Genomic DNA, 22,362 nt, shown 5'->3' on the forward strand with positions numbered 1-22,362 from the left:
ATTATCATCATCATCATCATTATTGTTATTTTTATATGAGAAATGATCCTATAGGACCCTCCTCACCCATGTATGTAAGACTTTAAATGATCACCATTAAATTTAACACGAATATCTAAAATCTCACACTCATGTGATACCTTTTCTAAAAATCTATGCCAAATTTAATGATGATCCTTTAAAATCTTATACACACGGGTGGAAGAGGTTCTTATAAAATCATTACTCATTATATATACAACATCATCATTATTATATATCTAGTCGACCCAATCAGACCCCACCCGTTATGGTCCAATATAAACCTAAATTTAACCAGGGTTAAGTGCATGCCAAAAGGACCCACGACCAATCCGCCAGGTCCGCTAGCCAAGATTGGCACTCCATTCATCGATGGAAGCAAAATTTGTCAAGCTCGATAATCCTGAATAGGAGTTATGAGGTGTGCATAATATCCAAGATCATTCTAAGAGATTTTGCTCCCCAATTCAGCCCCTACTCTCCATGGCCTTCTCTTCTCTCTGATTTTGTTGCTCTCCGTAGGTACTTTTTTTTTGGTGATTCAATGAGGAAAGAGTTTTCCCCCCGTAATAGGAATGAAACTCAAAATGCAATGTTATAGCACTTGCAATTCTAACCACACGGCCTTTAGCCCATTCCACCCTAACATCCAAATATTGACAGGTATTATAATCTTCTCTCGAAACGATTGAGAAACATTACTAAAAGTACCGGTGACAAGCAACTAAAATCATCTCTACAAAGATTGTGTGGATGGTTTACAAGCAACAATCTTAGCAAGAACTAATAAAATGTGCCACTTCATCCATTTCAAGCCATTATGCCTTATGAGAACCTCAACTCACAAACAAGATGATTCCAAATTAAACACGATATATTACTGCTATGCGAAGCAACACCTTCATTTTGTTCACAAAGGGAAGTTCCATATTTCATATACCCATCTGTTGTTTCTGAGAGGCAAATCCGTGTCTATTATGTGCGATTCCTGCCATGTCTACTGTGTGCGAGTCCTGCTGTTCTCTGCAGCTCTTACTTGGAAGAAGTATGGGTGAGCCTACGCCAAAGATAAAACATATTACCATACAAGTAAAATAATGGAAACAGAAAGGCTACCAGCTAAATTAACACTATACAGTGATTGAATGGTGGGTTTTACCAACTACATGAACTTCATATGTACAAATTTTATGATCGAACACTTCGGATAAGGGCTTGAACTCTGGCCAACATACGCACACTCCAATGAGCCAAAGACAAATATTATGGCCAAAAGAGACTGTCAAATGCCAAATTAATATATGTTGGTGCAGCATTAAAATTTATGGTACAAGCAGGCATTTGATGTTGCAACCCAAGTTGATGCCCAGGATCCTAGTCTTGAATAGGAAACTTTACCATACTTTATGAAATAATAGCAATTTTTATACAATTCCATGATTTCCCAACAAATTATACTAGTTAGCCAGTAAAAATTAAACAATATGGAATACAAACACTTCTATGACAATCCCTGATTCTGCAGTAGCTTCTACTAGTTAGCTTTCAGACAACGAACAATATGCCGCCGCTCATTTCACCAATGAGAACTTCATTGTGAAGGCTTACAATATAAACGATGCAGCTTTCGAAGTATTTCCATTATTCAGGTAGTGCACACTTAAAACCAAAAATCCTCCTAAAAATGTGTAACTAAATCTCACGACTTCTTCCACTTAAAACCATAAACAATCTCGTCATGGTCTTAGCTGGCAATCCAGGATTTTTCAGTGTTTAGCCTATATGCCTCCTTGTTATAAAAGGAAGATTAGAGACAAATGGAACATCAAAATTATGAAGAAGAGAAAGAAACATATAAATCTCACAGCAGGAAAAATACAACCCAATTACTACTTGTACCAAAATTTGCAACCATGGAGCAATCATGTAAAGATCATGAGTCTGTACAAGGTAGCAGCAGGAGAAAGGAAAGCTCAATTCCCATTTCTACAGTTCTGGCAAACATGAAGCCACAGTCCTAATTCTCCTGAAACTCCACAGAAGGGGTCAGGAAAGCAACTCATGCAGGCTCATGGTACACTGATAAGTTACTTTTCTAATCAAGTCACCTCCGATTTCAAAAATCGTGTATATGGGTTATGGAGTATCACGTTCTTCTGTTTGCAACGTAAGGAAGCTACAAAATACAGTTTGGGTAAAAATCTGAAATTGTGTCAATAACTGTGAGTCATATTCTAGGTTCTGATTCCTTGACTTCTGGAAATCATATCAGAATTTGAGTTGTCATTAAGAAGTTTCCAAAAGCCCTTAGAATTCCAGACGGTTATCAAACATAGCATTTTCCAATACTAGGAACCAGATCTTACAGCATCTAGTTATCAGACAGGCCCAAAAATAAATTTGACCATCTCTGGGCATATTTGGTAGCCACATGATATTTCTAGAAGTAAAGCTACCATAAGAGCAAGATGAGAACAAGATCCCGGAGGCAGTTGATGATGTCAGTAAGGGGGGAAAATGGAATGACAATTTAGATGGACAAGAAATTGCCAACATGTCACCAAGGAGAAATAATGATGACACATGCACCAAGTAAAGTTCAATAAGTAAGATCAGATCCGTAAGGCATATAAAGAACAAAATAAGGCATCGAGATCTCTCAGTACCTCCCACAAGACAGGAAGCGCATGTTGGAGTAGCAGAAACATGATGTTGCAAGTGCTCACTAGTAGGAACTCATCCTTAGGAACAAGAAGAAGGCTATAATTTGCAGACTGGACAGGCTATGATTTGCAGAGAGGATAACCCTCCACAACCAGCCAGCCAAATATCCATGACCCACTAAATAGCCACAAGTAGAATTTCTGGATTAAGCGCAATTTCCTTGGCAATTGGTAAGCAATCCTTCCATCAAGGGAACATCTTACTCTGAAATTTACTCTAGAACCAAGATAAATATGATGGACCATAGAGGCATAGAGTAGTTGCATATAAAAGTTTCTACAGAAACAAATCTGCAACGAAAAAAATAAAATATCTCTAAAAAAGGTGATCAGTATACTTAAAACTCCAAGACTCCATGAAAGTAGGAAATCTTAAGAAGTTTTCATTTGAAGAATGGTCACAAATGCGCCGCAATGTGAAGCAACAAGAACATCTGAGATCCCACAAATCAACCAATAGATGAAAGAAAAATTACCATTGCTTCTCTTGCTGTAAGTCTATCTTGATGATCATAACGGAGAAGCTTGTCCAGGAAATCAATAGCCTGCAAATGATAATACAAGTTAAACATGAATGTGAGGAAAACCGAAAGTGAAACAAAAAATACACCAACCATTCAAATATGAAATGAGAAACAAACAATTAGAGTTCTGAACAAGATATAGATAAGGAACCTCGGGAGAAACAAGATGCTGATTATCCATATTAATGAATTTTGACCAGGGCTTCCTGCTGTGCCTGCAGATAAATTCGATAGAAAAAACAGTGGCATCATCATGGGAAACAGTAAAGTAGCTTCAAGGAGGAGAAAAAATAAAGATAGGATTATAGGAAACATAATAGGGCTGACACTAGTTTCTAATGGAGCATTTGTCACTTGAATTTTTTCTTGGTAGTTGTGAAATTTAAATCCACACTCCATGAATGAGACTATGAGCTCTAAAGCATGACATTGCAGAGTTCTATCCCCTGATGGAGATTTAGCTTCAATTGAAAGAGAAAAATTATCATTTGGTTCAAAACTGCAAGTAAATACAAATATTTAAGGGAAAAACGTTTATATAGGGTTGCAACCTTAAAATGTAGAATTACAAATGCACCTCAAAAATCCATTGGAAAAAGTTGTTTTAATGTTGAATAAACCTCTAATTGATGATCATCTCAACATCGAGATGTATGACTATGAAAAAAAAATAAAAAGATTTTGAGTCCTAGAAATAGTGCATCTTGCAATACATTATTTAGACCGTCCATTTCAAGATTTTCATATGTTTATAGATCTACTTGATTTTAACCATTTTGGAGTTTAAAATTGAGAAAATATCCTATTATCCCTTATTTTCAACTTCTATATCTCATCAGACCCAAGAATTGAAAATATTACTTATAAGCAAAAAGACTCCATCTTTTCTCCATCTTTTCTATCTTCCAACCCCCTAAACCCTTTTGACTATGTATTATTGACCTCAACAACTTATGAAATGACTATATTTCTCTCTCTAAAACTCTATATCTCTCTCACATCATCGTCCCTCTCTCAAAACTCCATCTCTCCCTCTAAAACCTAAACTCCATCTCACTCTCTTACATCATCGTCTCACTCTCTCAAAACTCCATCTCTCCCTAAAACTCAAACTCTATCTCTCTCTAAGACTCTATCTCTCTCTCACACACAAGGTGTGCTCGTGTTTGAGCTCTTGGCTGGTAAACTCACCGAGACGCAAAGAGAGAGATGGGGTTTTAGAGAGAGAGAGAGATGGAGTTTGAATAAGATGTCATTTTAGTATTTGTTTGGGTCAAAAATTTATGGTCAAAGGGATCAAGAGGGTTGTAAAATAGAAAAGATGGAAACCTTTTGCTTACAAGTAATATTTTCAATTCTTGAGTCTCATGAGATATGGGACTTAAAAATAGGAGATAAGGAGATATTTTTCCCTTTAAAATTTTATAATTAGATGTGAAAATAGATTTTGAGATAATCCTAAGAATTTTTTTTTTACCAAAATTACATGTTATGATAAAATTTGGAGGTGCGCCTTATATAGATTGTTAAAGATTGAAACCCACACACATATTTAAAAGGCCCAATATTATCTCCACCTTGATCAGCCCCATGCTAGTCCCAAGCCCGGGTAAAGCAAGAGGGTTGTGTTAGGTAGGCAACCAGCATAAAACTTTGCCACATCTTTTCATGAATCCTCATGGCACGACAGAATTCGTATAGCCAACCTCTAATAGTTAAGATAAGGCTTGGATGATAATGATGAGGAGATATACAATACCTGCCAACAAGAGCATCTAGCTGAGGATCAAGCTCAAGACGATATTTGTTCAAATAGGCATTAAGTTCATCTGTTCCAAGTACCTGGAAGTATTTTTGGAAAGAAGAAAACTGATAAATACTTAGGAACACAAAGTGGGATATAATTGTTGTATCATGAGACCAACATCAAAAATTTTCAAATCTATAATTCTTTTAAAATATAAATTTTCAATGGATATAAACTCTAAACTTTTATGATGCCTACTAAAATACAGTGACCTTTTCCCCTTAAATGGGCCAGTTTCATGCATCAGGTTACCAAAAATACAGTGATCGCATACAAACTACTTGTTAAAATGACAATGTGGTTGACATGAAAGACCAAATTTTATAGAAACAAGTGATGAAAATATAAAGATTGACAGAAGTATACTATTTCAAACTAAGACTTTTGAAAGAATCTACACATAAACCAACTTAGTAATAATGCAGTATTTCTAGTACAGAAAGTGCAGTTCAGTGTGCCATATTGTAAAGAGGATTGTTATAGTTTTCTGCAATGGGCATCTAGCATCCATCCAAAGACAGATAGTCAAGAATAATAACTGTTGGGCAATGTGACATTCATCCATACGGAAATAATCTCCACACACCATCTTCGGGAATGAACTGTGTATGCCATGGCATTAACACTGCTTTGGATCATATTATAACTTTCCAGCATATTACACTGTTGACAGCAAAAAAAGTCATGTCCTCTAATATCAGATTCAAATAATTAAATAATTTATACAAGTTCATCTAAATGTGACTATACTAAAAAAGGTTTTTACTCTTGATGAGGGCTCAACGATTTTCAGAAGGTTAGGTTTCTGAAAGAAAACAAGAAGAGCAGGAAATTCTTTGGATTTCATGACTTGACAGGCAAGAAGGAAAACGAGAGAATCGCAGACAATATCCTAAAAGGGAAAACATATATGAAGTTCTCAAAAAGAAGTTACTTCAAAAAAAAAAAAAAAAGTTCACATAAAACAATGGCAGAGCAGAGTAAAACTAATGATAAGTCACAAGGAAATCTTATGTGCTGACCAGAACAAGTTAAAGAACCTGAAATGAATGGATGACCTAGGAATCATTTCATGGCAATATTAGTAATAACTTATTTTTTAGAAGAATTAACTTTTAAATAATCGTAACAAATTGATTCTTGTTTCTGCGGAAACATAAAAATTTAACAAACAATTACGGGTACCAAACATCATTTGGCAGACACATGCGCATAAGACATGTACAGACAAATTTCCCAGTTGCGCATGAGCATGCGCACACAAATACACCTTCAATTGCATTTGTCACTCAACTATATTATTTTGGGCTAACTGTGCCAACAGCTGTACACCTTGAGCCATTAAATAGAGATCCAACCATGCACCTGTTTAATCCATGGAACACAAGTTCGGATGCACTTGCAAACAGTTCACATTTTCAACACAACTACATGAAATGAACCAGCGCAAAAATCTTGTCCATGTCTCCAGAGAGATCTGATTTAAAGGAACATAAAGTATAAATAAACCAGAGCTAGTATTCACCTTGGCAATTTTGACAAGCTGATCATGATTATCATGACCATAGAAAAATGGTTCCTTGCGAAAGATCTGCAACAAAGAGCAGGAACAAACAATCAGTATCTCCACAAGAAATGCCTAGTGGCCGAACAATTCATGAGGAGAAAATGGTAACTAGGAACATACTCTATAAAAAGCTTATCAGTATAGTCTAGCTAACTTTGTAAAAAAACAAAAATCTTACCATGCCAGCAAACATGCAACCAAGACTCCACATGTCCAAGGAGTAGTCATAATCTTGCAAATCAACCAGGAGCTCCGGACCCTTGAAGTACCTGAACACAGGGAATCATCATCTCAATCACTAGATGGAAAGAATATGTTAGAGGGATATGGAAGTAAATAAAAAAGGGCAAACTCTACATGAGGCACCATCCACATAAAACATATGTGACCCTATGCCCAGACATCCAATTTGCAAGGACAGTTGGGAAAAGTTTAGGTATAATGTCATGAGTTACTTTTAGAGAAGTTTAATCTTGATCGAACAGCTCCGAATATTTTATTTTTTATTTTTATTTTATACATCATTTTACAGCAAAATTTAGAGAAGTTCTAAAAGACAGTTGTGCGACCAGCTTTGCTTTACAGAGCAGAATGTTGGGCAATCGAGAAACAACATACACATAGGATGAGTATAGATCAGATGAGGATGTTGAGATGGATGAGTGCCTAGACAAGAAAGGATAGAATTTGAAATGTATACATTCGGGAGAATACAAGTGTGGCTCCAATAGACGATAAAGTGAGAGAAAGTAGACATAGGTGGGCTGGCCATGTACAGCGCATACCGAGTAGTACGGCACCTGTTAGGAGGTGCAAGTTGGCTCAAGTGGAAAGACCAAAAAGGGTAAAAGGTAGACCCAAAAAGACAGTTGAAAGTACTGAGAAAAGATATGGGGACTTATAGCCCCACTGAATGTATGGCCCTTGATAGAGTAGAATAACCGACCATGATTTGTACAGCCGACCCCAAATAGTTAGGAAAAGGCTCAAATGATGATGATGATTTTGCAGTGAAATTTGGGGCATTCATACCTCCCATAGGGCCCACTTGATAAAACCAAGGAAAAATATTTCTGACAGAAGTATACCAAAATACCATGTAGGAGCATTTTGGTCATTTTTCTAATAGAATTATACTTTTTTACTTTTTCTTTTTGGCTAGGTGCTCCCCAATAAAGTTTAGGGCATGCCCCAAATCTCATGCAAAATTGATATGTATTTAAGGATGACATTGTGAGTGAAGCTATCCTCGCCACACATTCAGATCAAGATGGGTGGGCATAGGGGACACATATGTTTTACATGTGGGTGGCACCACACAAACTTTCCCAATAAAAAATTCCATTAATTCTCAAAAGTCAAAACAAACACAATTTTTTTAAAGAATTAGCAAGCTAATAGCCTGACTAGCTAGAAAATAATAGTGCACTTGCCATGTCTTTGCGTTAAGGTTTTTTTAATACAAAATTGACCCCAATTGATGAAAGAACAATATTGAATAGTGTACAAAGATTGATATTGAATAGTGTGCAATATGTTTCTTTAAGGTTTTCTTGGATTTGAATTTCTCTAACTTTATTTTTATATAAAATATTACTAATTTTCTTAACTTTTTTTTTCTGAGGAATGTTCCAGTGAGTGCATTAGTACCCTAGCCATCATTGGATAAGTAGGCAGGGTGATAAAGCATACAACATGGAAAGTTGATCATCCTTGGCTTATTGGCCATGCACACTGGATGTTGCGATCACCTATTCTTGTATTTTAACATTTTGACTGAAGCTACCCAAATAACCTAGTAATGGTCAACTTTGCATGTTGTATCATTTATCAGCCTGCCCACTAATCCAATGATGACTAGGGTGTTGTTGGGTCCGGTGGAACATAAGAAAACAATAAGTTAAGAAAACCAGTGATAATTCAAAAAATAAAATAAAACAGTATTTAGGTGCGACATTGTGACTGAAACTATCCCAGCCAGCCATTCAAATTGGATGGCAGGGTTGACATGTTTTATAAGTGGGCGAAGCAATTGTAAAGTTTTCCGTCATTAATTCTTAAAACTCATAACAAATACAATGTTTTAAAGAATTAGCAAGCCAATATCATGACTCCATAAAATACAAAGTGGACTTGCAATTTCTTGTGATAAGGTTTTATAATACAAAATTGTTCCTTATGCATGAAAGTTTGATAATGAATAATGTACAAAAAGTTTGTCGCATTTGGGAATAAATGATGAAATTGATTCGCTGAACCTCCAAATATGTGTGATTTTCATATTTCGTAAGGTAGATTTTAATTCATATTTTGTAAGGTAGATTTTAATTCAATTTTCACTTTTACTGAATTTGCATTTCTTCTTTGACAATATTTTTTATGAATTATGACTAATTTTCTTAACTTTTTGTTTGTCGGTGAATGCTCCAGTGGGTGCAACAGCGCCCTCACCATCATTGGATCAGTGGGCAGGGTGATAAACCATACAACATGCAGTCTTGATCATCACTGGCTTATTGGCTATTCATGTTGGATGCTACAGTCACCTGTTAACCAATCAAAAGCCAGATTGATAGAGAGACATGACCATCATGAATGAATGTAATTTTTGTTCCTGTCCAGATTCAATTACACAGCTTTCCAAGTTAGGTCCAAATCCTGACTAGGCAGAACATTGGGCAGGAGTTCAATTCACAGAGTTGTAAACAAACAATTCAGCATGTGGCTACTGTCACCAAAATCAAAGCTCCCAAGCAAACTCGATCTTATGGCTTGCCAATTCATCCAAATCCTGTCTTGATAAAACATAGGGCAGCAAGCCTCTACTCCCCTGAATAGCCACCAGTAGCAAACCCAAGCTCAAAGAGCCCACTTAATACCCAAGGGGACATACATGGAGCCCATACAGGCATAACATTCAATGTCCAACCCCAAGGCTGCAAGGGGTATGTCCATCTTTTAATAAAATCCTATGTTTAAAAAACAATGAGAAAACATTCAAATGTATTGCTCGGCAATAGCAAACCATTTTTAACCGAATGAACAAGACACTATTATTCAACTATAAAATCAACAAACATGCATTTTCATAGTATACTTGAAGCAAGCATATATTACTATAAATGAATTAAAAATAAAATATGAACCAAGCATAATTACCTTGATGCCACTCTAACATTGTATTCCTTTCCTGGGTGATAAAACTCCGCAAGTCCCCAATCTATTAATCGGAGCTTCCTCAACTCATGATCAATCATAACATTATGAGGCTTAACATCTCGGTGCATGATTCCTTGTGAATGGCAAAAGTCCAAAGCCTGCAGACAGATAGTAGGTACAGGAAATTGCATAACTTAGCTTTAAAATTTTCTATGGGCCATATAAACTGCAAATGTTTTGAGCACAGCTAAAATGTGAGCTGCTGCAACGTGATTGATTTGGAAAATTTATTTTGGCAAGATACTAGTTTGAAAAGAGACAAATATATTGTGGCACGATAAGGAAATAAGAATAAACAAACCCAATACGAAAGCTGCTCAATTTCGGAAAACATTATGAAGGATAAATCTAGGAAGACATCGCACATTCACCAATGTGATGTTCTGATTAAAATTTAATTCAAAATGGAAACAAGCAGCACAATGCAACCTGAAACTCCACAAATCATGTGCAAACATTCTGAATTGACTACTACTGCTTCTAGGTAATACTTGCAATTTTATTCCAGAAAAATATCAATAAATTCAAATTGTACTACCAACTAGGTGCATGAGCATATATCTATGCCAAGTTTCAAGTTTGATAAAAACAAGGGAGAAATTCCTAGTTTGGCATATTCAGTACTAGGAGATAAAATGCGAGATGCAGTGTGGCTGCTCACATGCGCATGCAAAGGTGTTTGATCTTCATAACAAGAATCATCTCCTCATACGTTGGCACAATGTCTCAGGGTGTTTTCAGCTGCAAAATGCAGTGCCCCAGAATCCCAAGAACGATCCCTACGAAACGACCATCACAGAGCTCTACATCAAATACGCAAACTTTTATAACACAAAAAGAACAATAGCTGTTGGGATCGGCAGTGGGAGTGGGAGTGGGAGTGGGAGCCCTACGAAACGACCATCACAGAGCTCTACATCAAATACGCAAACTTTTATAACACAAAAAGAACAATAGCTGTTGGGATCGGCAGTGGGAGTGGGAGTGGGAGTGGGAGCAGGAGCAGGAGCAGGAGCAGGAGCAGGAGCGGGAGCGGAAGCGGGAGAGGGAGATTGAGAGGAAGAGGGAGCAGAAGCAGGTTCGGCAGCGTGGATCATGATATGCTAGAAGTTCCCTATGGTTGGGATTGGTGTCTGTACACCTTGAATTTTAGGGGTCCCAATTCCAACCTGTTCGCCCACCTTTTTGGTATCACATGAAAAATTCTAAAGGTCCAAGACTCATTTGGTAAAAGCATCTCTTTTCTCATAAAACGTGATTTTGCAACGTAATAACTTTCTTTTTACTTTTTCTAATGGATACATTTAAGACCTGTTGCCTTATAAAAGATAACCAAACAAGAGTGTGATTGATATCGACTGATCCCTAAGGGCTTGGTATTTCGATCCCCCCATAGGGCATGAGATCCACCAAAGATCCAGCTCCGGAAGTGTGGGGATCGCCACCAAGTCAAGAGACCCCAGTAAATGTGAAAAGCGCAACAATTTTCCCTTGCATGATGATCAAAACCGATTAAAATCTATCATTCAACACAAAACATAGCCTTAATCACCAACCAACTACCACCAGTGTTTGAGAACTCACCCGAGTGATACGGGCTCTAACAAGTTACACAGCTTGGCAAGCTCCCGAGTTTGGAATAGGGTACACATGTACCCTGTATATTACTTGTGCGAGTATTGTAAAGCTAGATGAGCACGGGATAATCTCCAGCTAACTCCCGAGTTTGTACAGTATGTGGGCGTGCATCGCTACAACACTCACTAAAGTACTGCACAAGTTGCAGTTTAAAAGGAGGGCACAAATCCGTCCCCTATTTCTTCTTCATTTCAAAGTTTTGGGGCCTTAGGGAGCCGTTTTGAACATAGTTGTTGGGATCGTGAAAGGAAGCAAGGGATTGTGGAAAGCTAGAAGATCACTATGGTTGGGAGCATCATTCATACAATGCATATATTAGGGGTCGAGATCCCCAAATGTTAGGGATCTTGAACCCCACCTTTTGAGTTCTCGTTATCTTGGCCTTTAAACTATGGATCATGAACGTTGATAGTGAGGATCAAGATTGCAAATTCAAAATCGAGAACCCTTGAGGACCCTTTCCTTGAGCACCAAAGCAAGATTCGAGCGTGGGACTACCACCTAGGTTGGGAGATCCTGGGAACTAGGATTTTGAGCCAATTGAGTGTATAGCTTGATTTGTACTAATCTATCCATTACATATAAAAAATATTAAAGTTGATCAAAAATATCAAATTCAACATATGTGCAAGATCAAAGGTTTCCGCTAAGGGTCTAATTGTGATTTCCTCACAATACAAGGTCAATTTTTTGATGGATTTGATCCCTAAGCCTATTTTGGTTCTTCATCCAACTGTAGGATTGTTTTTTTACAAAAATGAGCACAAAAAGAAATTAGGATTTAAGAGATTTCATTCACATTTACTAATCATCAGAGTTTTTAAGGAGCTCAGATCTTCTAAATCCAAACTTGAAATCCAAAATTTGGTTTTTGCGTTTTCATTTGGGTTCCCTGAGGAAGCAGTGACAAGGGCTGGAGGTATCAATTTGCACCAAGCATGAGGAATGGGCGATCAGCCTCAAAATTTCAGGTAATCTTCTTTTAAAATTTAAATTCATAATTCAACTTATTTATGACTAAATCAATTATAACTATTTTATAATTCATTTTGCATCTAAGTTTTCAATTTTGTATATGCAATAACATTTAGTGTTAGATCAACTTTTCATATAAAATGGAATTTTCAGGAAATAAGACCAATTTTTCATTGTTTTCAATCTTTTACATACTTTTTATATTGTTGATTGCTTTTTTTTTTCATTTCTACTGAATTTTAATATTTTTGGGAGTTTTTGGATATTACTAGTTTTCCCCATCCTTTTGGTGCTTCTTTGGCACCATTAAAACAGCTTAGGCTGGACTCAGGGCAAAATCGGTTTTTGCACAAGTTACTCGGCTCAGCAAGGCCCAAAATACCTTGCCCAAGCCATAGAATTAACATTGACTACCACCCTTAGGATCGAAGGCATACTACCTTTGGGTCTAAAGTGTATATCTACACCCATTTATTTAACTACAGCACCTACAGTGGAGAATCACCGCCAATCATTTACAGTGGAGAATCTCCTTCATTACTTTCAATCTTTTACATACTTTTTATATTGTTTATCGCTCTTTTTTCATTTCTACTAAATTTTAATGATCTTAGGGATTTTTCAGAAATTTTACTAGTTTTTATCATTCTTTGAGGGCTTCTTTGGCGCCTTTAAACAGCTTAGGCTGGTCTCATGCGGGTCAAATCAGATTGCACAAGTTACTCGGCTTAGCAAGGCCCATAGTACCTTGCCCTAGGCATAAAATTTAACATTGACTACCACCCTTAGGATCTAAGGTATACTACCTTAGGGTCCAAAGTGTATCTACACCCATTTGTTTAACTACAGCACCTACAGTGGAGAATCACCACCAACACAGAAATAGTGAAAGCAGCACCTTAAACCAAGCCAACCATCGTACCTTGAGTGCTCCATGGCTGGATACCAAACAGCTCCATATAAATTCAAGTTCCCATTGCATGTCTACACCAACTAGCATCAAGAACCCTAGGGACCACGACGAACACTCATTTGGAGGATAAAGGCCTAAGCCATACATGCTGTCAGGTTAACAGCAATTTCTTTGCTCGAGAAGCGCAAATCCTGCTTCATTCCAAATCATTGAATGGACAGACTAATTTGGAGCCAAACCCAAAAAGGGATGTTCCCAGTTTCATCTTTCTACAAAGTCCTATATGCCACAAGACTAAGACCAGAAACTCCTCCCCTCAAATGGCCCATTCCTTTCCCACTGAAAGTAAGGGATATCAACTGGCTGGCCATTTCAAAAAGGGCTGTGGCCCCTGGACCATATTAAAAGTAGCACCCTGCCCTTTCCAAAATCCAAACGAATTGGCCCATGTGTTTATAAGGAGAGGAGACCATAGAACATCTTTTTCTACATGGTAGTTTGAAAACAAGCATCCAATCTTTTCCCTTCCTGATTGACATAGCATAGGTCTGCCCAGCTCCCTAACAACCAGTTTCCATCATGGATATCTCCTCCTTTCTCACGATTGAAAGGTTGCTTTGGTGAATCACAGCTGCAGCAATTATTTGGTGCATTTGGTTGAAGTGTAACCAGCATACTTTCCAAGAGGTGGCTACTCAATTAACAACAATTCACAGATTGAATAATCTCTTTAACCATCTCCTAGGTCTAGACCTGCTGGAGATGGTTAAAGACCTGCAGTGAATTTCAAGACTTCTTGAAAACCATGCTAGCCAGTGGAAAAATGACATCTGGGCTACTCCAGACAAACCGCAAAATCCCTCAACTAGGATACCAACCAAACCAGGTTTAATTAAATTTTAACAGGTGGTCAGAAGGAAACCCAGCCCCTACACACATTGGGGCTTTTACTGAAATCATCCAGGCCCTACACATGTTAGGACTTTTACTGCAATCATCAAGGAGCAATCCCTCCTCTTTGAACACATAAACAAGTCTCCAAAATTTTAACAGAAATTGGAGTGAAAACTTCATGATCGAGCAAGAATAGGCAAAATTGATCACATGAGCAAGAATCAAACCCCCTGTCAATGGAGAATTCACCAGGAGTTTGACAGGATTCAAAATCTCTTCCACACAAGCGAGAAGCAAACATGGTCACTAATGAACTCAAAGGTAAGAGGGTTCAATTGATCCTCTCCCCTAATCATCAAACAAAATATCCACTGTATAGGCAGTGATCACCCATGCCACAGTTTTGTCCATAGTACGTTTCTTCCTTTTGCTCCCATCGCTTTAACTCTTAAATTTCACACTGGACTCCATACAATTTCGAGCAGAGAAAATTATAACTCATTTTGGGACTAATTGGAGGAAAGTGTACATTTTGATTTCGTAACAGAAGTAAAGATTAATTGTCAAAAAAATTAAAAATAGAAAAGCAGCAAGAAAAAAACCTACTGGAAAGGCTCCAGGCCCATCAGTCACCATGGGGTCGTTCCAAGCAAAAGAGGAGACAGATGGGACTGCATAATAAAGAGAAAAGAGAAGTAGAAGGTGCAAGGAATGCCTTGAGGATCATTTCCTTTTTGATAACTGAAATGCCTTTAGGATTTCAAATTCAAATTTTTCTTTGAGAGAAAAAACAAAGAGAATGCGTGAAGAACGAAGAGATAGACAAAGAATGAAAAGGCCAGGCATTAGAGGAAGGATTAGAAAGATTATAAGAAGAATCAAGACGATTAGGGGAATCTTTGGAAATACAAATCGAGGAAATATACAGCATTGCTTTAATGTTAAACTCAAGAAAACCTACATCTCGGAAGAGAATTAGCACATATCCCCAAGGATGGTGACTAATCCGTCATCCTGTGAAATGTAAAGTTGAACCATAAAGAAATACTATTGAGTACAAATTTTGGGAACTCAAATGAGATGGAAAAAAGCCTGGTACCAATTCCAAATAAATGGTAATACATGCACTTAGAAAGGCAATCAATCGCATCATAATGAAAAGAAATAAACCATAATATGAAAGAAAATGATTATTTGAACTTTTCCAAACATTCTCAAGAGGATGAATAAGAATCATACACAAATCAGACAAATAAGATTTCACAATTTTACAACGGAAGCCTTCTTCCCATCTACAACCAATAATCTGACCAAAAAACAAAAAAGGTGTCATTGAAGCAAACAACTAACCTTCAGAAGCTCATAGATGTAATAGCGAATATCATAGTCCGTAAGGGTCGGGTATAATACTTTGAAGTCAGTGCTGTTCACGTACTCAAAAATCAAACTTGGAGTCTTTGAGTGTTGATCTCTAACAATATCAAGCAGTTTCACAATATTTGGGCCACCACAAAGGTTTTGAAGAATTTTAATCTCTCTCTTGATCTGCACAAGAATCCAATGACAAATTTAACATGTATGCATGATAAGCAACCAAAATATATAACAAAGAACTTCTAAGTACAGACTGCAAGTAATAAAATTTTGTCCCGGTGTGTCAAAGAAGTCCTATCACTAAAGGCCATACAACAGAGAAAAAACAAATCACATTATATAGACTCAGTAAATGCCCATAGCATCAACCAACTAAGATCTTACATATAATAAAACAAAACACTAATTTCCTTAAAGACAAATCAAAAGCACACTTGGGAATATCCATGATCTAGAGATATTTAACCACTCAGATAACTGTACTTACATTTATCTCAAGAACAGAGACATACTTACATGTATATGTACATTATCACACATCAGATATGCATGAAATAAATGAAACACTAGAACTTCACCTAAAAGTGTATGTAAATGAGTGTATTTGTGTGTGCGCATGGATTGCACTTGTATATGCATGTGACGTGTGCTTATTTGTTGCGGTCTATAGATATGTATGAATGGATATCTATCACACATGCACACAATAGAGAGACATACGTATGAAATACCATGATAGGCACGCAGATTGATTTAGAAGCTCAATAACCTCCCAGTATTGATGCTGAGAAAAGATATCTACCAAAGCTCTAGCATGCGTCCTTGTAAGAGTGTTGTCAACCACATGCATGGTCTCTTCAGAATGAAGAGAAGGGTAGAGAACCATGTACCTGTATCTTTGTATGACACACATGAGTGGTTATACTTTTGTGCCTTCTTAAGGACTTTGATTGTGGTAAACGGGATGTATTTTTTCATTTGGACATCATATCGGTGTTTAAACCATTCCACCCCTTTCAAGAATTCAATGTACCACAAAATCTTTTTATTACTCAAATTATTCTTCTATATAACCATGTTCAGTCCTCCAAAAACATAAGTCCGCAAAAGATGTTTGTGTAACCATATTGAGGTATCAAAATCTGTCTCTTCTAATGAAACATGGACTGCAAGCTTCCACACCAACACAATCGACCTTCCCAATCTCGCGCTAGATATACGCCATGATACCCCTTAAATGCTATCAAAGAGAAGTTAATAAAACACAAAAATAACTTGTTCTTGAATAGCATCTTGATCACCACATTGCCTAGATTTTCATCAACATGAAATATTCATAACATGAAGAAAGCATAAGTTATGAAACAACTAACTAAAATCACAGTACCAAATCTGGCTTCGTTGTGAAGCAGTGATTCAAAAAATGGCCCACCCAGCACCTAGGCAGGTCTAGCGGACCTAGGCACATCGCCAGGCCTGAGCAGACCGTTTAAGTGACAAGACCCTAGGCAAACCTAGTGCCTAGCCCTAGGCTGGCGTCCAAGGACCTGCCCACCTGGACGTAAAAATACCCCACAATAGGGGCATTTTCAGCCGTTTTTCCACCCAAATAAGTGGGGAAAGGGGTGGGGGTTTTCTAAACCCCTAAAAGTATTTTGAGCCTCTAGATACCCAAAAAAACCAAAAACAATATATATATATATATATATATATATATATATATCAAACTTTGAATTTGATTGGATTGAGCATTGAGACAGATAGTTCTGAATTTGGGCAGTGATGAAAGCCTCTATAATCCAATTTGGAATATTATTGATGAGAAGTGGGATAGGAAGCTATACTGACCACTATATGCAGCTAGTTATTATTTGAACCCAGTTTTTTTTTATGTTGATATGGACATACAGACAAATGACACAATTATGACTAGATTTAAGTATTGTCTTGCGAGGCTCGTTCCTAATTAGTAGATCCAAGATTATATATGTGCTGAGGAAATAATCCTATACAAGTGTGCATCGAAGTCATTTGGGACTGCCATGGTGCTGAGGCAGAGGACCAAAGTTTATACAAGTAATATATTTAAATTTGTATTTGCTTCAATTATTTACTTTCAAGTTTCAACTTTTTAACTTCAAGTGTCATGTTTGATGTTTCATGCGCCCTAGCTCCTTAATTCATAATTTATATATCATAACATGTTTGAAGTTTCATGTCCTAGCTCCTTAATTCATAATTCATATATCATAATTCGTAATTGATTCACAATTAGCTATAAAGATCACACTCAATTTGCAGCCAATTGGTGGAGCCAACATGGGTATGGTGCTCCAAACATACAAAGGATGGCCATTTCGATCGTGAGCCTAACCACTAGCTCATCTAGCTGTGAGCAACACTGGAATACCTTTGAAATAGTATGCCACTTTAGTAAATATAACTTTGTTACTGCAAGTCTTTATTAACGTATTTACTTTATTAAGTATTTATTATTTGAAATTTAAATAATAAAATTATTCCTAGTTTATTAATTAGTAATTTAGTAATTAGTATTATAACCACTATATAATTAATATATTTCCATTTTTCGTGTATGTGTTTCATATAGGTTCATACAAAGAAAAGAAACAGGCTTGAATCAAACAAGCTCAATGACTTAGTTTACATGAAGTTTAATCAAAGATTACAAGAAAGATTCGCTATATGTGATAAGAGAGCCCCTTAGATCGAAGGGCATGGAAAATGCCAAGTGGTTTGTTGATGAAGATGAAGTCGAAGGGCATTAAATGACAATAGATACGGTTTTAGAGGCATCAAGTAGAACAGTCGGCCATCCTAGGGCCACTAGATCATCTAAACAAAGGAGGTGGAGGATGGAGGAAGAAGAGGTGGATTTAGAACAAACAGAGGAGGACGAGCGTTATGTTGAAGTGGAGGATGATTATGATGATGATGGACTCGAGTCTGATGCATGTGATGAGGCTGCCCCAACTTTTCTGAGGTTGACTTAAGACTCTTGAGTCTTCCAGCCTATACTTCTTTTTCTTATTTTCTCCTCTTATGTAATATAGTACATTGGTTGGAAACTCTGGAATTTGGATTATGGGATTTTTATACTTTATGATGCATTAATGTGTTATTACCAATTCGTCATATACTTTGGTTTGAATTTAATGTTTCACATAAAAATGAATAAAAAATGCCTTAATATGCCTACAACAGAACTCCTAGACACCCCCTACCTCCCCTTCTAAACCTAAGCTGCCTAGATCCCTAGGCACCCGCCTAGGCGCTGGGAGGCCTAGAACCCCCTGGCCACCTAAGTGCCGCCTGATGTTTCCTGAACAGTGTTGTTTGGGAAGTCCCTTCATGTCCCAAAGTTTCACCATTGTTGATTTCAATCACATTCATGTTGAACATGTTATTTCTACTCAACATTGCAATCATTTTGCTCAATGTTGGAGAACATAATTATGAAAGTTTCAGAATTGTTGTTTCGTCCAAACCGATGTCATGTTGATTAATTCACCTCAAGTTAAGATCACAATCATTTCATTCCATGTTTTTTTTTTTTGACAAGTGTTAACATTTATATTACTGAAATAAAATTACAAGAGAGACAATAAGATGAGAGGACCCTGAGAATGGGTCTCTCTGTGACAAGTTACCTATCTTTTATGCGAGACCTTGCAGAGCACAATTCTCTCTTATGTTTTCATTCCATGTTAGAGAACATAAAAGAGAGTTGTGTTCTGCAAGGTCTCGCATAAAAGAGATCCAAAAAGCTAAATATTCTATTCCCTAGATCATCAATTTGCTTTCCATCTCCTTTTTTTCTCCACATAAAATTGGTCATTAAAACCCATTCATGGAGAGTTTGGTATTGAATGACAGAGAATCATTGGCCAAAACAAAATCTGGAGGCAACTGTATGAGGGATATGTAAAAAAACCAAATAATGGAGAAGATGTAATGGCACCCGATAGATTTGGCTCCAAGACTACCATAGCTACCACCAAAAAACAACGGGAATAACAGTTTCAAAATAAAAACAACGGGAATAGCCCATGAATATTATAGAACAGCATTCAGTTATGGAAATTTACATCCATACCCAACTCAAAAGGAACTGAAATTGATACAACCGCCTCTGCCACAACCAAGACACCCAACTAAGAGAACATACATAATCATTCTAATTGAAATCCAGACTTATCAGTGGCTGCAATTACATTGAACCACTAATTAAAACCAACGTGGCAATTATAACTCTGTCAAGACTCAAGAACCAACTAAAACACAGGTCTAATAAGAAATAACTATTCAATAATTAAATCACAACTGAAGCCAAAAATATGAAAGAAAAAAATAGCTTCAGGATTCTACAATTCATAGATGATCCCAAAATTAGGAAGAGAAGAGAAAGGTCTGACTCAAACCAGCTGCAAACGGTAGTCAAGTGATGCGGGTACAGCAGTACATATACATTCTAATGTACCACCCAACTAAAAACCATCAAATTTCATCAAAAAAAAGGGGCGGAAAAAAAAGACTAAATAACCATTAAATCCAATCAACAGGAAAAACTCTAAAAAAGAAAAGAAACAAATAAAAGTAAATGAATTTCTTCTCACCTTCTTCTTCTTAACAGGCTTAAGTATCTTGATAATGCATCGTTCTGAGCTGGCAATATTCACCCCCTCAAAGACCTCGCTATATTTACCCCTCCCTACTTTACGAACAACTTCGTAATCATCCTGATCCCTGAAACCCAAACAATTAGGAAATCAAGCGCAAAGAAAACTAAAAACTGAGACTCCAATTACAAGCAAATCAAGCACCAAATGGCAGAAAAAAGAACCACTATCAGCGTTTTATTTTGCAAAAAATCAGTTATGGTAGCAGATTGAATCTTTAGCTACCTCATCCAAAAGTAGTATGTGATTCAAGATCACTTTACTCATTACATCCAATATGGTTTCATCATTTTACTTATCATGTCAAACCCACAACTCCCCCACAACCTGAACCAACACAAAAGCCCTAATTGCAAAGAAAATGGATTGAGAGAAAAAAGCAAAGGCAAATAAGAAGAGAAAATGTTAAAAAAATAAACTTTATCCAATTTACATGTTGCATTAGATATGGATTATTATTATCAACCCCGAATTAAACAAACCCCAAAACCAAACCACCAAGAAACCAAACTCTCATTTCCTCAAAAAAAAAAATCGTAATAATCAACCCTGAAATCCACATCCCAAAAATCGAGCCCATTAGAAAGAAGATAACCCTGATTGAAGAAAAGGGGTTTCATGGACAAAACACTAAACAAACCACCATGAGAGAGAACCCCGCCAAGAGAAAGCAAGATTAAGAGAGATCAAGGGACAGCAATCAAACCCCCTAATTTTAAAAAGAGAAGAAAACACAATATAGAAACGAAAGTACAGAGGAGAATCAGAGAGTTTAATGAAGAGAGAGAGAGAGAGAGAGAGAGAATACCCCCATTGAACAGTTAAAGACTCATAATCCCAATACTCCTTGGGGCGAAGGACATTAACGTCTGCATAAACGCGGGCCTTCGACATTGCCGCCCCCCTCCTTGAAAACCTAGACGCAGGTCCAATTCCCGGCGGTTGAGCCAGATTGGGGTTCGGGTTTGGGCATTTATAAGAATAATAATAACGGGAACAATTAGAGTTATGCGCCACCACCGCTGCCACCACCACCACCACCAAAGCGGCGGTGTACGAGAAGAGCCCAAGAGGCGTCTTCCTCCCCCACCACCAAAGCGTAGTAGTAATAGTATTACAAGGAATGATAACAACGCGACAGAAGAGAGTGAGGAAAAACCCAGTAAAAGCTTTTGTCGACCTTCTTTTTGAGTTTGAGTGGGATTCATATGGATAACACGTGCGAGATCGTGTGGATTATTGGCTGGCGGTTGGGGTCCATGTCTGGTTTGTCTCCTTTTTTGGATTGCATACTTTGAGATTGAATGTTTTACTTTTTGATTTTTTTTTTTGTTCTTCTCTGTTTTTGGCAAGGTTACATGAGAATAGATCTTGAGACCTAGTGTCTAAGGAGTGTTTTTTTTTTTTCTTTTTTTCTTTTTCTTTGGACAAGGTCATATAAGAATGGATCTTGAGACATAGTGCTATTAAAACCCAGTTGTTATAGTCATAACCCAAGTCCAATTCTTTGTATAAAGATGTTACAGTCAAGGTTTTAAAAAATAGATTGGTGACCTAGATCGGCCACTTTAAAAATTGTATCGAATCATTGGATTGGCTATCCAGATCAGAGAATCGGCAGGTTTTGGTCTCAAAATATTTTCAAAACATCACTAAGATTTATTAAAAATGTAGTTTGTTATGTTTTCAAAAAAAAGTTGGGTTATCGCATGGTAGATTTTCACTATTTTACTGAAAACTAGTAGGATTACGTGCGTTGCATATAAATATGAAATAAAGTAGGACTACAATACCAAAACTAACTCATGTAAATATGATATATGATAAGACTAAAATATCAAACTTATATCGTTACTTCAATGGAAAAAGTTTATATAAGGATGCTACCTTATAATGTAGAATTACGGATACCCCTCAAAAATCCATCAAAAAAGGTAGTTTTAATGTTGAAAAACCCTTTGATGGATCATCTTGACATTGAGATATATGACTATGAAAAATTAAGTC

The 22,362-nt window shown here is 36.9% G+C and overlaps 1 protein-coding gene across 2 annotated transcripts; it reads right to left on the reverse strand.

Moving 5' to 3' along the window:
* Positions 1-664: 664 nt before the first annotated feature.
* Positions 665-21,494, reverse strand: CKA3 (Protein kinase superfamily protein). 2 transcript variants are annotated; one of them, XM_020665734.2, is made up of 11 exons: positions 21,164-21,494; positions 20,293-20,422; positions 15,632-15,826; positions 9,802-9,959; positions 6,821-6,911; positions 6,601-6,666; positions 5,028-5,110; positions 3,420-3,483; positions 3,221-3,289; positions 1,181-1,243; positions 665-1,078 (listed from the first exon to the last, which is right to left on the reverse strand). In XM_020665734.2, exons 1-10 carry the CDS (start codon positions 21,247-21,249, stop codon positions 1,184-1,186), a joined length of 1,002 nt encoding a protein of 333 aa, XP_020521393.1. In that variant the 5' UTR covers positions 21,250-21,494; the 3' UTR covers positions 665-1,078; positions 1,181-1,183. The 2 variants fall into 2 exon arrangements, with proteins under 2 accessions (XP_020521393.1, XP_006841981.1); XM_006841918.4 differs by lacking the exon at positions 1,181-1,243.
* Between the last annotated feature and the right edge of the window lie 868 nt (positions 21,495-22,362).

Source organism: Amborella trichopoda, chromosome 12, assembly GCF_054954075.1.
Source record: "Amborella trichopoda isolate Santa Cruz 75 chromosome 12, AtrichopodaSantaCruz75HAP2 v2.0, whole genome shotgun sequence".
Taxonomy (NCBI): domain Eukaryota; kingdom Viridiplantae; phylum Streptophyta; class Magnoliopsida; order Amborellales; family Amborellaceae; genus Amborella; species Amborella trichopoda.

Excerpts from the sequence above, each read along its gene's own strand:
- CKA3 (XM_006841918.4), bottom strand. The coding sequence starts at position 21,249 with ATGTCGAAGGCCCGCGTTTATGCAGACGTTAATGTCCTTCGCCCCAAG. Across the intron at positions 15,827-20,292 it reads AGCCTGTTAAGAAGAAGAAG|ATCAAGAGAGAGATTAAAAT; the intron begins GTGAGAAGAAAT and ends ATTCTTGTGCAG. Across the intron at positions 9,960-15,631 it reads ACATCTATGAGCTTCTGAAG|GCTTTGGACTTTTGCCATTC; the intron begins GTTAGTTGTTTG and ends ATCTGTCTGCAG.